This window comes from Etheostoma spectabile, chromosome 7, assembly GCF_008692095.1.
Source record: "Etheostoma spectabile isolate EspeVRDwgs_2016 chromosome 7, UIUC_Espe_1.0, whole genome shotgun sequence".
NCBI lineage: Eukaryota > Metazoa > Chordata > Actinopteri > Perciformes > Percidae > Etheostoma > Etheostoma spectabile.
The window spans coordinates 15,934,332-15,947,647 of record NC_045739.1 but is presented as its reverse complement, the minus strand read 5'-3'; the positions used below and the strand labels follow the sequence as shown (position 1 = coordinate 15,947,647).

At 40.4% G+C, this 13,316-nt stretch overlaps 2 protein-coding genes across 5 annotated transcripts in view; both read left to right on the top strand.

Moving 5' to 3' along the window:
* Positions 1 to 3,605, top strand: part of ifrd2 (interferon-related developmental regulator 2) — a 13,823-nt gene extending 10,218 nt beyond the window's left edge. For both annotated transcript variants that reach the window (XM_032521077.1, XM_032521078.1), the window contains 4 exons: positions 188 to 322; positions 708 to 836; positions 1,647 to 1,739; positions 1,986 to 3,605. In XM_032521077.1, coding sequence (XP_032376968.1) covers positions 188 to 322; positions 708 to 836; positions 1,647 to 1,739; positions 1,986 to 2,066 — 438 coding nt within the window. In that variant the 3' untranslated portion in view covers positions 2,067 to 3,605. The remainder of the gene's footprint in view (positions 1 to 187; positions 323 to 707; positions 837 to 1,646; positions 1,740 to 1,985) is intronic.
* A 717-nt stretch (positions 3,606 to 4,322) lies between these two features.
* zgc:136971 (S9 family peptidase) overlaps positions 4,323 to 13,316 on the top strand; it is a 31,342-nt gene continuing 22,348 nt past the window's right edge. For 2 of the 3 annotated variants that reach the window (XM_032521410.1, XM_032521409.1), the window contains exons 1-18: positions 4,341 to 4,387; positions 4,659 to 4,785; positions 5,632 to 5,767; positions 6,773 to 6,848; positions 6,937 to 7,012; positions 7,229 to 7,341; positions 7,506 to 7,640; positions 7,998 to 8,089; positions 8,539 to 8,576; positions 8,672 to 8,793; positions 9,010 to 9,070; positions 9,786 to 9,880; positions 10,181 to 10,232; positions 11,137 to 11,237; positions 11,493 to 11,625; positions 11,724 to 11,807; positions 11,904 to 11,984; positions 12,433 to 12,521. In XM_032521410.1, coding sequence (XP_032377301.1) covers positions 4,370 to 4,387; positions 4,659 to 4,785; positions 5,632 to 5,767; positions 6,773 to 6,848; positions 6,937 to 7,012; positions 7,229 to 7,341; positions 7,506 to 7,640; positions 7,998 to 8,089; positions 8,539 to 8,576; positions 8,672 to 8,793; positions 9,010 to 9,070; positions 9,786 to 9,880; positions 10,181 to 10,232; positions 11,137 to 11,237; positions 11,493 to 11,625; positions 11,724 to 11,807; positions 11,904 to 11,984; positions 12,433 to 12,521 — 1,629 coding nt within the window. In that variant the 5' untranslated portion in view covers positions 4,341 to 4,369. Of the gene's footprint in view, positions 4,388 to 4,650; positions 4,786 to 5,631; positions 5,768 to 6,772; positions 6,849 to 6,936; positions 7,013 to 7,228; positions 7,342 to 7,505; positions 7,641 to 7,997; positions 8,090 to 8,538; positions 8,577 to 8,671; positions 8,794 to 9,009; positions 9,071 to 9,785; positions 9,881 to 10,180; positions 10,233 to 11,136; positions 11,238 to 11,492; positions 11,626 to 11,723; positions 11,808 to 11,903; positions 11,985 to 12,432; positions 12,522 to 13,316 lie in introns of all 3 variants that reach the window. The other variant, XM_032521411.1, reaches the window with a different exon arrangement.

The window sequence follows — 13,316 nt, the reverse complement described above, 5'->3', positions numbered from 1 at the left end:
ACACACACACACACACACACACACACACACACACACACACACACACCCCTAAGGGAGCAGACACATAAACAAATGCTGTGCATGCTGATTTTACCATTATACTCATATCTATGGTTTAAGTTTGTTTCTGGTTTTATTGTCATAATTCGGTAATAACATTCTACAATAATGTCACTTGTGTGTGTAGGAGTTTGAGGTGGAGGACAATGAAGGTCTGTCTCAATGTCTAAAGAGTTTAGCCACAGATAGCAACAAGCACCGAGCCAAGAACGACCGGCGGAAACAGCGCTCAATTTTCAGAGAGGTGTTACATTACATAGAGGTATGTTTTATTGCTGCAACAATGATATTTGTAATTAATGATTGTATTTCTGTAGACCTTTTTTATGGCAGAAATGTTGACATGTCATAGTTGGAAAACCACAGGTGTATTCAAAATCATTAATGATGGCTGCATTCCACTTAGGAGAGGCCCTGGTATTGTGCATGCTGACTCACTGAAATAGCTTACTGGGACATTTGATGGAATTGAGCCATCGTTAAGGTTATCAATTTCAGCTGTGCTTTTCCTGCTATGACCAGTCAAAGTGTTTGCTTTGAAAAGGTCAATTGTTAGTGAATTAGTCTCTGAACTATTTGTCTTTTGCATTTTGGAGTTTTGCACATCTGCCCTGTCTTTGACTTTTTCCCTTTTTCTTCTTCCGCAGAGCGAGGACTTCACCGAGGAGAAGATCCAGTTTGGAGTGGAGAGCGTCTACATCGACGGCTGGATGAGGAGAAGAATCTACGATGCCTTCAAAGAGATCCTGGAGTCTGGAGTCAGACACCATCTACAGGTCAGGAAACACACTAAAACCAGTGCAGTCCAAAGAAATAGTTTGGTGTGTTCTCTCAGGAATTTTGTTCAGTTTGTGACCAAGTAGTCCTGCAAATGGTTTTGATTGCCGCTGTCTGCGTGAGAAGGTGAAAAGCATTTTGTCACTTGGTCATGGGATTGTTGCCACATAGTTTTTGCTACCATAAAGTATTACCAATATTTGTGTCTTAAGTTGGGACTGCGCCCACATCTGCAATTAAGCATACACCTGAGGTTTAGTAAGAACACTGGTATGTGCCTCAGAGCCAATTTCAGCAGCAGGTTGTAGACATGCCAAATGTAATTTTGTGTGGAGTGCAATGACAGTCAACACACAAACACAATAAACGCACCTGTATATGTAATACACGTGTGGGCGAACCCCACTGCCTCTCTATTAAAATTGTATAAATAAGTTAAGCCACAATTAATAAGACATACAGTATTTTAGCAAAAGGGCACTAAAGTACTGCAAAATATAACCAATAAAAAGGCACATTATAAAGGAAATGCTAATTAAGGTTCTTGCTCGACAGATGATTTTACGCTTTAGCCAACTGAATTTCCACTGTAATTCTCCATATTTTAGTAGATGTTGAAGGTGAATAGTTTATTTCCAAAGCTGTCATATGTACATATAGTGATCAACTCATTGGTTTTCCTACAATTTTGTTTTAGTGTTGGAAGGTCTTGCCATAATATAAACACAAAATGGCAAAATCACTACCTTATGACCTTTATGTCAACAACCCATGTTAATTTTAGTGTGCGTTTGTGTGTTTTGGTGCAGTTCAACCCACTACTGAGAGACATCTTTGGCCTCGGCCCTCCACTCATCCTGGACGCTACTGTCAAAAGCAACAAGATCTCTCGATTTGAGAAGGTAACAGCATCACTTATGTGCTTACATCTTAACCTGCACAATGGAACAGTCCGATCTTGTGCGTGTGTGTGCCTGTGTGATTGCATTTTTCAGTATTGTTCTCCCTGTCTTGCATTTAAGCAGCGTCTTTGTTTGGCTTAAGATGCCATAAAATAAAAAAGGCATTCAGTGTAATTACAGTTGAATTATTAAGAGTTTGTGGAATAGGAATACTGTTGCATTAATCTGTTTACCTTTTTTTAACAGCATCTTTTCAACTCGGCTGCCTTTAAGGCCAGGACTAAACAGAGGAACAAAGTCCGGGACAAACGGGCTGATGTCATGTGAGAGATTGACGGGGATTGAGTGAATGGATGAGATGGATACAAAATGATGCCTTCAACGTTTTAGCTGCCAGATGCACAAAGACTCAACAAACTCTAAACAGGGCTTTTTTTCTTTTTGTGCTCTTTACCTGAAAAACAAATACTTCAGATTCAAGATGCCCAACAATTAAAAAATTTGGCCCCCACAGGAAAAGTTAATTTACTGTTCCTCCTCGCAGGCATTTGCTTTTCACAGTGAATTGCAACAACAATTGCTCATAGTATTACAAATGCCTGTTTTGAGGCTTCATAGTGGATATGTACTGTAATACAATGCTAAACATTTTTTAAATTAATTTTATCAAAAGAAATACAGAGAAAGTATAGTATGAAGTGTCATTGTAAGACTCAAACATTTTGAAGCTTTATGGTACATTTGAGGTCTGTGGGAGCCGTCCATGTTACAGTCACTGAAACCCTCTTTGGTGCTGATGGGTATTGTTTCTGATACTCAGCTTGAACTGCTGCCTGGTGGCTGAACAGATCAGTCAAGTCTTTTTTTTAATCCTAATTATTGACTTGAGTTTCCATATAATGCTGCTTTTCCTGGACATAATCAGTCCTTGTTAGTCTCTGAAGTTTAATGTTAGATCAACTTCTGTAACACAAAGCCAAAAAGAGCCGTTTCAATATTCTGGAAAAACACTTGAGGTCCACTCTGAGCTGAATATTGCTCGTTATTCCCTCAGTCGTCGCCTGTTTTTCCACCCAGAGTGGCTACTCTAACTGCCAAACCAGAAACTGACTTTACAAACAATGCAACCTAAAAGAAAATGTGTGGTGTTTTTTGTGAGTGTTTTTACTTAATTTTTTTTTTTTTAACATCATGAAATAAAACACAAACAAGAAGATGCCTAATATAAAAAAAAAAAATCTAATTAAAGTCATCTTTGTATTACTTTTTTTTTTTTTTTTTAAAGAAAAATGTTTTAAACATTTCTGGTGGGTAATGATATTTTACCTTCTAATTTATTAAAAGATCAGTACTGTGTGCTTTTTAGGAAACTTAAAAATGCTAAGAACTGTTTACATACACACTGATGGGATACCGATAAGATGAATTTCTATTTTTTTTTTTTCATGTATATTTTTAAATTTGGGTTGGTGGGACATACAATCTATTCATGTGCATGTACTCCAGATAGACTGTACAAAGGGATTTATGGTAAGCTGTGTATTTGAATCATGAGATGCATTTAAATAATGTTCCCTCTGATGAGCAGTGAAGATCTACAGGCCATTAACCAGAGCTGCTTATCAGAAGTTTGCTGGTGTTTGTAATGGTCAGATGTTATTGATTATATAAAAATTAAAAAGCACACTTCACAGTTGCTGGGAATTTCATCAACTTGGTGAAAACTTGTCATCAAGTTTCACAGTCTATTGTTGAACCAGGTTTGATGCCCTGCAGGAAGTAGAGCAACTGGCCTCTCTTATCACAGCTTTGCTATACACACGGACAGAAGATGGATCAAATGAAATAAAGACTATTTAAGTGTGACCGTTGTCTTTTGTATTTGAAAAAATTATATGTGAAAGGTGATGTAGTTGTTTTGGTCCTGGAAAGACTAGATTTTGGGGAACAAGGGATCAGTTGGAAAAATAAGTTAGGCACTGTGAACTTAGTTGGATTGTTAAGATAGAAAGTAAAGAGATTTCACCACTATGATAATGTGAAGAAAAGGTCAGTGTTAGCCTGAGGGAAAGCCATGACATGTCTGCTTTTCCTTTGAATAATTCTCTGAAATTTTGGACAAAGATTGTTGAACCAAAAGCCACGGAAATTGAAAGATTTAAGTATAATATTACACGGTTAAACCCAGGTGAAAGGATACAAAGAGGTCATGTTGAGTTTCTCAGCTAGACAAAGAAATGTAGAAATTGGAACACCTCATTGTTGTGAATGTATCCCTTACAAATATTAAATACACCAGCAAGAGTTGTCTACCATTTTTTCCTGCCATACCTTGAGTATTGTGCTCTGCCGTTTTTTGTAAATAAGTCACAAATGTTTCTAACCAAGACTCACTCATACATCTGAGAGAAAGTTAAGCCCACACCCATAGAAGACGAGTAAAAATTAGCACAAGCAATGTACATTAAATTGCTGGTAACTAAAGGTTTAAGAAGTACACTAATGACGTTACACATTAGTATTAAAAATAAAAAAGGATCACCTTTCTGACCTGCTGCCCCCGTGCGGTCTCGTTTATACTACACCCCTCTGAACCAGCCAAAGTGGTATCGTCCATTTATCAACGCAACATGGAGGCGCTGGTAAAAGTAAGATTAAAACATGCTGTGAAATGTATCAGATCCGGGAAAGGCGATACAATAAATAAATTCATGAACGGAAGTACACTAAAACCGAGCCTTGGTGACTACTTTAACCTTCGGAACAGAGCTAACGGTTTAATTGCTTGATGCATGAGTTTTGCACTTGTCTGAGCTTCTCGTGTTGACCGTGCAAGTGTGACAGGTTGGGGATTTAATCATAGACAGTTGAAGGATTTAACTTGAACTGTGTGCGTGTGTGTGTGTGTGGGTGTGCCAGCGGACACATATGGACCCCAGACATGTCATCGGGGTGTACGGAGAGGTCAGCGGTCTCCCTGCGCCTGTTTTGGCTCATGTGAGTGAAGAGCAGCTTCCAGAGCTCCGGACCTACACTGTGACTGCTGGTGAGCTGCTCGCTCTTTCAAACTCAAAGAGGCTTAATTAGCACGGCCATATTGACACATAGTACAACAGGGAAACATGCACATACAGTCTTAAAATGCAGACAATGACATTATCACTCTCTCTCTCACACGACACTCACCCACTCTCACAATGATACACATAATGACATATTGGGTGTATGTATAAAGTGTAATGCTTTGCTGGAGTCTGCAAAGTTCATCAAATTATACAATGTAAAAACATGTTGAAAGGAACAAACAACAGAGTGAATGATTTCACTATTCTTTAGGTCCATCCAGTAATCTCCTGAGGGTGGGTTTAAAAATGATTACTTAGTGAACCCATCTGTCTCTGGAAAAATACCATTCAACCTGACTGTTGTCAGTTATCATTGAATTGAATTGTGTGTTCAGGGAAGGACGCTCATGTCCTCTTCATAAACACGGATTCAAGCAAAATGGCTATGGAAGGTTTTTGCATGCATCCTCATGATTAAATACCTACCATAAACATGTCTAAGGTACGATATTTTACAGTTGAACAATAATCATAATCATAGATGAGAGGTAATATAATAGTACAATTTGATAAGTAAATGTTACTGGTAGATGAATTGGTAAGAAGAATATTTCTGTGTATCTTTGATCAACTAATTAAGATCTAGAAACCAGAAAATTTGCATTTACTGGCCAAGACCATAAATTACGTAGACATGAGGTTGAAGATTTTGCCTCTTGGGCTTGCATGTCTATACGTTTGTATCATACAGGTGTGTATAATTGAAATAATTGAGGGTCTCTTTACTCAACCCCACTTGGAAAACTTCTCACCGTGTGCACATCCAGAGTGGAGCCAGAGCGACCTTGTCCGAGGCTCCAGACTTCGCTACTCGCAGCAGTGGACTCTGATCACAGACAACAACAACCACCAGAGCATCAGGACTGTCCTTCCACCAGGACCCTGTGTACCTGTGTCTGGAGAGTGAGTACATCCACACACCCTAAAATCCTCTGAGATTTCACTTTCTATTACAACTTTAAATGCAAAATAATGCTGTAGCCTGAATATGATCTATGAGCAGCATAAGATATGAACATTTGGTTCTATGCTTGTCATTGTTGACAAAATGGCTGCACATACTTCTGTACACCGTGTTTTCATTTATTAAATTTTATGATCATTAATAAAGTCTCACCATTTATTCACCATTTATTCTCCAGTCACAAATCACAATTTTTAAAATGATGTCAATAATTATATAATTAGCAACAACAACCAAAAAAACTATCCATTTTGGGGTTAAAGAGCAACATAAAAGCAGCTGAAAACCATGCATTTGCTTTGCTTTAACTTCTCACCGTGCTGCAGTGATGTAATAGGGCATCACTGAGGGTGTGGCTACAGTTTACATCAGTGATACTGGGTGTGGTCAGAGATGCAACAGACTGTTAAAGGTCTCATGACATGGTGCTCTTCGGATGCTTTTATGTGGACCTTAGAGGTCCCCTAATACCATATCTGAAGTCTTTTTCCCAAACTTTAGCCTTGGTGCAGAATTACAGCCACTAGAGCTAGTCATTGACCAACTGCCACATTGCTCGTTTGAAAGCCATGACGTCTCTTTCTCATGGGTGGGCCAAATTCTCTGGGCGGGCAAAGCAGCGACAGGGGAGGTAACCTTGCCCCTTATGACCTCATAAGTGGCAAGATTCCAGATCGGCCCATCTGAGCTTTCATTTTCTCAAATGTAGAGTAGGATACCCAGGGCTCTGTTTACACCTATCGCCATTTCTTGTCACTGGGCGACCATGAGCAGGCTGGCGGAACTCATATTAATGTTAAAAATCCTCATAAAGTGACATTTTCATGGCATGGGACCTTTAAACTGTTCAACTTTTAGTCAGAGAGTACAGTGAAGCATTGGTCTTCAGCCTGGTGTTGAGTTTGACTTTCATCAAGAGTTTTTATTTCTCTCCTACTCCTCAGGTTACTGAGTGGACTCTCTCCCATTCGAGCCCTGAGGGCCGTTGTCAGGGAAACAAGTGGCCAGCAGCTCCTTGAGGTGAGAAAAATAGATTGCAGAAGAAGAGTAAGAAGTGTGTTTGAACATCTTGACAGACTGTTGTTGTTTATGTTTTGTTGCTGTTCAGATATGGGACCGCCACGGCCTCAGGAAATGCCTCAACCTGACTGCTCTCAACAAACACGGCCGAGTGTACGATGACGGTGAGACAGATGTGTTTTCCTGTTTGCGCCAACGTGAAAGAACTAGCTAAGCATCACTGACCCAGTCACATACCCTCATGTAGTGTTTTCCACTTTTATAAAGTGAGTGGGCGGTTGCACCCTTGGATTGTTGCGTGTTCATGTATTTATGTAAAGACATATTGGTGTGTTTTTGTGTGTGTGTGTGTGTGTGTGTGTGTGTGTGTGTGTGTGCAGCACAGTTTGGCTGTCTGTCATGGTCGGAGTGTGAGAACAAACTGCTGTATGTAGCTGAGAAGAGCAAGAACACATCAATAGAAACACCGGAAGGGGAATCTGCATGCAGGAAGGTAAGAATATCAAGCAGATTGTAAATCCAACAGAAGGAGAAAAGATTTTCTACAATAGATTCTTAAGCCGAATAACACTAAAAATGACATTCATGTCATGAACTACACAGAAAAGTGTTAAGTTGTCACTTGTGTTGCTTGTGTTTGTTATTGTGCCCAAACAGGACAGGAGTGTGTACTGTGAAGACTGGGGTGAGGCTTTGACCAATAAGAGTGTCCCGGTGATTTGTGTTGTGAATCTGCAGAGCGGCTCTGTCACTGTGCTGCAGGATGTCCCGCCCGATGTCTCACCTGGACAGGTGAGGACAGAAGTGCTTTCAGCGACTTCCACTGATAGTGCAGGATTATTAGTGTGTGGAGGTCAAGTGTGAATTTTAAGTCCCAGTGTGCTTTTGTATAGTTTATCTGTTTTACTGTTTTCTATGCTTTGTCTGTTTTTTTGAATGTTGTGTTTGTTTTATTCTTGTTGATGTAAAGCACTTTGGACACCTGTTGGTGCTGTAAAGTGCTATATAAATAAATGTTGATTGATTGATTGATTTATGTATAAATACCAATGCAGATTGATTGACATCTTTAATAATACTGTGTGTGTGTGTGTGTGTGTTTTGTGTGTGTGTGCGTGCGCGTGCGTGTGTGCACACGTTGTCCTCCAGGCTCTGTGGGCTCCCGGCAATCAGTCAGTGGTTTTTGTTGGTTGGTACCACGAACCCTTCAGACTCGGACTGAGGTTTTGCTCCAACCGCAGGTTAGATAGCTGCTTTGTTTTCTGATTCAGTGTCAGCATAAAACCATTAGCACCAAAATTAACAAGTCAAGTGAAGTTTGTTTATATATCTAAAAATCACAAGTTTTAAATTGGATAAGAAAAAAAAAAAACTATCAGGAAAACATGACATAAATTATAGTGGCACATAAGAAAGAAATCTCTTTTTTTTAATACATATTGTATACAAACCCATTAAAAAAGATCACATTATATAATATCAGTAAATTGTCATTATTTGTATTATTAGTAGGTGGCAGGGGAGGTAATTTTCTTAACAGCAGCAACTAAGCATAAATGGCCGAAACAATGTTAAACATTTAGTTTATTGAGTCATTCAAAAAATATAGTTTATTCGTATAGCAGGGCTCAAACAAAAGAAGATCCAGTTTGCAGTTTCATTTTGTCTCTCTCTTAAAATTCTGTTTCAGGTCAGCGTTATTTAAACTCGACCTGGATGGAAACTGTGGTGAGTACATTTGTCTCTTTCTTAATGAATCACACTCACACATTCTCTCCACACTGCTCATCTGATCCCTGTACGTCCTCCTCCCTCCCAACCAGAGTGTCTGTCTGGGGACAACCTGTCGGTGTCCTGTCCCAGGCTGAGTCCAGATGGGTCCATGCTGGTCTACCTGCAGGGTCAAGTGTTTGGTCCTCACAACCAGTGCCTCAGTCTGCAGCAGGTACAGTGTGTGTGTGTGTGTGTGTGTGTGTGTGTGTGTGTGTGTGTGTGTGTGTGTGTGTGTGTGTGTGTGTGTGTGTGTGTGTGTGTGTGTGTGTGTGTGTGTGTGTGTGTGTGTGTGTGTGTGTGTGTGTGTGTGTGTGTGTGTGTGTGTGTGTGTGTGTGTGTGTGTGTGTGTGTGTTCCTTCTGTAAACAGTGACTATTAATCCTCCACAGTTAGACCTGAAGAGCGGGAAGACATCCACACTGCTGGATGTTGTTAACAGACCACAGACTGGTAGGTTACACACTGTCACACTAGTGGTGCGCGCACTAGGGATGGCAATGTCAATATTTTTTTTTATTGTTTTTATTTTTTTTCTTTGGTGATTTTCTGACTTACAGTGCCATCATCAAATCAAAATTTTATTTTGCTCAATCATTTAGTTTATTATCAAATACCTACAAAACTATTGATAACATCAGCCTAGGTTGTACTTTATGTTAAGTGCTAAATAGCAAATGCTAGAATGCTAGCATGCTAAATTAGGATGGTAAATATGGTAAAAACTTGCTAAACATTAGCATGTCAACATTTTTCATTGTCTAGCGTGATAGCACGCTGACATCAGCATTTAGCCCAAAGAACCGGTGTGCCCACGTACAGCCTCGTAGAGCCGCTAGCATGGCGTAAACTATTTTCGAGTCATCTGCATTAATAACTTAAATATATATCAGCTTGGCACAGTAGAATAAACCTCTGTACAATATTTTACATTTGTATTAACTTTATCCAGAGCAACTTGCTCATTATTCTTAGCTTTACGTATGTTTGGTGTATTATTGTCTATAGGACTTGTTTTAGGAGGCTGATACTTCTTAAATAAACTGAAGTTGTCCAGTAAAATTTAAGTTGTTTATGAAGAAGGATAAAAGAGCTGATAGTGAGAGCGAGAGTGAGAGTGCTTGGTGGAAGCCTAGCTTAATAAAAACCATGATTCTCATTGTTTCAGGGGAGTTTGCAGGTGTGTATGAAGCTCTGCCGCCCTGCTGCTGGTCTGCAGATGGTCAGAGAGTGGTGTTCAGCAGCGCTCGCAGAAACGGGAAGGTAACAACCACCCATTTAAGGAATAGTTTGACTCTTATCACTAGCCTCTAATCTATCTAAACTCTATCTAGACTCTTATCTAATTAACTCCTGGGTCTTGCTACGTATCCATTTTCTTATCTAACTCTCGACCAGAAAGCAGATACGCGTATTTCCCAAAACATAGAATAGTCCTTTAAATAAAAGTGCCTAAATAGATTCTCTGCATTCAGTATTTTGTGTTCATCATGTCATTGTAACACTTTCTATGAATCATTCTCTCTCTCTCTCTCTCTCTCTCTCTCTCTCTCTCTCTCTCAGGATCTCTTTATGGTCGACCGAAGATTAAACAAAGTTACCTCCCTCTCTGATAGTAAGAGTCCATCCTCTCCTCCACCACCACCACCTCCTCCTCCTCTCTCTCTTTTGTCCTCATCTCCATCGCTTCTTTTCCCTCCTCCTCCTTCTCCTTTCTCTCATCCTCCCCTCTCTCCTCTGTTTCCCCCACCTTTTTCCCCATGTTGGCCTCCCCATCCTCCCTCGTCTCCTGCTTTTCTTCCTTGTCTTATTCCTTCTCTTGCTCCTTTTCCTCCCTCTCCTCACACTGTTCCTCTCTCTCCTCTGTCATCATACCTTCCTCCTCCTCCTTCTCCTCCTTCTCCTTTTCCTCCTCTTTCTTGTCCTCCTCCTTCTCCTCCTCCTCTTCTTCCTCCTCCACCTTCTAATCTTCAACATCAGGAGCACCAGAGAAAACAGGAAGGTACATCAAGACCAACAGACTGAACGTTGCCCCCAACACCCAATTGAGGAATTTCAAAATAAAAGTCAAAAGTTGCAGAAACACCACATGAGCATGCACTGAGCACCAAAGATGACACCAAATTAAAGACAAATACAATGTATAGATTACTACATTTCATCAATAGAAATGATTTTTGTTTGGATTTATTTTTAAGAAGTGCTCAGGTAAAGATGTTTTTCACAAGAACTGAGTGTAGCTAGCAAAGTACACAAACAATTAAGATAATTTAACTATTCAAAATAAAACTTTTCATTTAAAATGCATCTTCTGCATTGCATTTACATCTGTGATTTGGATGTATAAGGTCTGGACACCTCTTCAACACCTATACAATTTATAATGGGTACATGCTTTTTTAAATCCCTTAAAAAACATACCAGACCTGCGTTGGTCTGTGTCTATCGTGTTTCTATTGTGTTATGGCTTTCCTTCATCACTTTTTTCTGTCTTTGTTGTAACCTCCTCTCCCCTGCAGGTCTCTCTGATTTTTCACTTTATGGCAGCTGGAAGCTGCTGACAGTCCAGAAGGACCTGATGGTCGTCTGCTGCTCAAGCCCTAACACACCTCCCACTCTGGTCAGACTGAATGCACATACACATTATGTTCAACTATAGTTTACTGCATTGTTAAACAAGATTAGTCCAATAAAAATGTTCATTTACATGGGATTTCTTTTGTGTGTGTGTGTGTGTGTGTGTGTGTGTGTGTGTGTGTGTGTGTGTGTGTGTGTGTGTGTGTGTGTGTGTGTGTGTGTGTGTGTGTGTGTGTGTGTGTGTGTGTGTGTGTGTGTGTGTGTGTGTGTGTGTGTGTGTGTGTGTGTGTGCGCGCAGAGGGTGGGTTTCCTCCCTTCAGCAGGTGAGGCGGTGACCTGGCAAACCCTGCAGGAGCCCGTCATGACGTTTGACTTCCACTGGACAGTTCTAGATGTAACACCTCCACCAGAGGAGGACAACACACACTACTGTGAGTATCACACACACCACTGGGTAACAGTGGGTCAAAATGTCTATTGCTATTCCAATGTGAAACTTGCTGCAACAACAATCTCTCTCTCTCATCAGCTGGTTTAGACTTCGGGGCTGTCCTGGTTAAACCGTCCCCGCCCCTCTATGAAACCAAGACACCTCTAGTCGTCTTCATCCATGGTCTGGGTTTACTTATCTGTGTGGTTGCTGTATTTCTGTTTGCAGGATGAAACATATTGCTTGATTTACATTAAGCTTTTATTTTTGCTCCCCCAGGTGGCCCCCACTCCCAGTTTGCAGCAGAATGGAATTGCACCACAGCTGGACTGGCTAAACTCGGCTTTGCTGTGCTCATGGGTGAGACGCCTCTGTTTCTCTCATACACACACACAAACAGACACACACACGTAACATGCACAAACACTAGCACACTTAAACTGTCTTCTGGCTGTATCTTTGTATTTAGTACAAGGATATGAGAGGGCTATTGATCTTCTTTTCTAACTCCCTGTAAGAAAGCCAATAAGCATATTTCCCAAAATGTTGAAAAAGTATATTGATAAGGAGATGGTGCCTCATTTAAGTTTTGCATGTCGAGAGGATGTAGTTTACTTTAAATGTGGCATGTGTCTTTTTTGTGTAAGGGTATATAAAATCTGTATGAAAAACTGTTTAAACTAAGATCTTGTTTGATTTAGGTGTAAACCAGTAAAAAAAAACTAAAACAGTAATCCTCCGAAATTCACATTCATCTTTTGAGGTTGCGGTCTTCCCTCTCTGTCCCTCTTTGTGTCTGATTATCTAGTGAACTACCGGGGATCCACAGGGTTCGGCCAGGACAGCATTTTGTCCCTGATTGGTCAGATTGGAAGCCAGGATGTTAAAGATGTGCAGGTACTGGCTGACACAGTGTCCTGCACAGAGTAAGGATGGCAAAAAACAACCTTAGAATGAAAAAAACAGTAAAATAAAGAAGGCTGGCACACTTTTTTAATCACTCGTGTTTGTCCATTAACATCTCTTTTATGTACTTTCTAAGACATAATGTTGAAGCTACATTGTGTAACGTTTGTAGTTCATCAAAATCTGTATTGCCCTTAACAAACTTGTCCTTTTTTATGAATATTGACCACCATCAATTCCAAGAATTCCTATTGCCGTGAAATTTTACATTTACGCTTGCATGAAATCTGGTAGACTCATCCAGTCATGCGTCATCTTGAAATACGTTAGCCGGTAAGGGACATACAAGATATACTGCTTTGACTCGCAGCTGCTGCTAATGGGCATTGTTGCTTCCTGGCCCCTGCAAGTTTGAAGAAGGAAACACATGTATTCAAAATCCAAATTTCAGGAACAGGAGTCTGAAATTTTAAAAAAGAGCATAAGACTGGGGGCATCAGAAAAAAGAGTGAACATTGGAGCTGCTTCAGACACACACACCAAATTCCAACAAGATAATTATCCTCCGGACCGGTGCAGTCTCTTTTTATTTCTCTCTCATTTCCATCGGGTGGCGTGCGTGTCCGTTCGTGGTGTGAAGAGTGCGTCTGTGCCACTTTCCTACATGCACTCCAACAATCGCGGCTGATAGAAGGCCTTTTGTACGCTTTCGCTTTTTGAAGCGTGACGGCTACCGTAGCTGTAATACGTACTTTGAACTGCGTGGCGCGAGAGAGTTGATTGCAG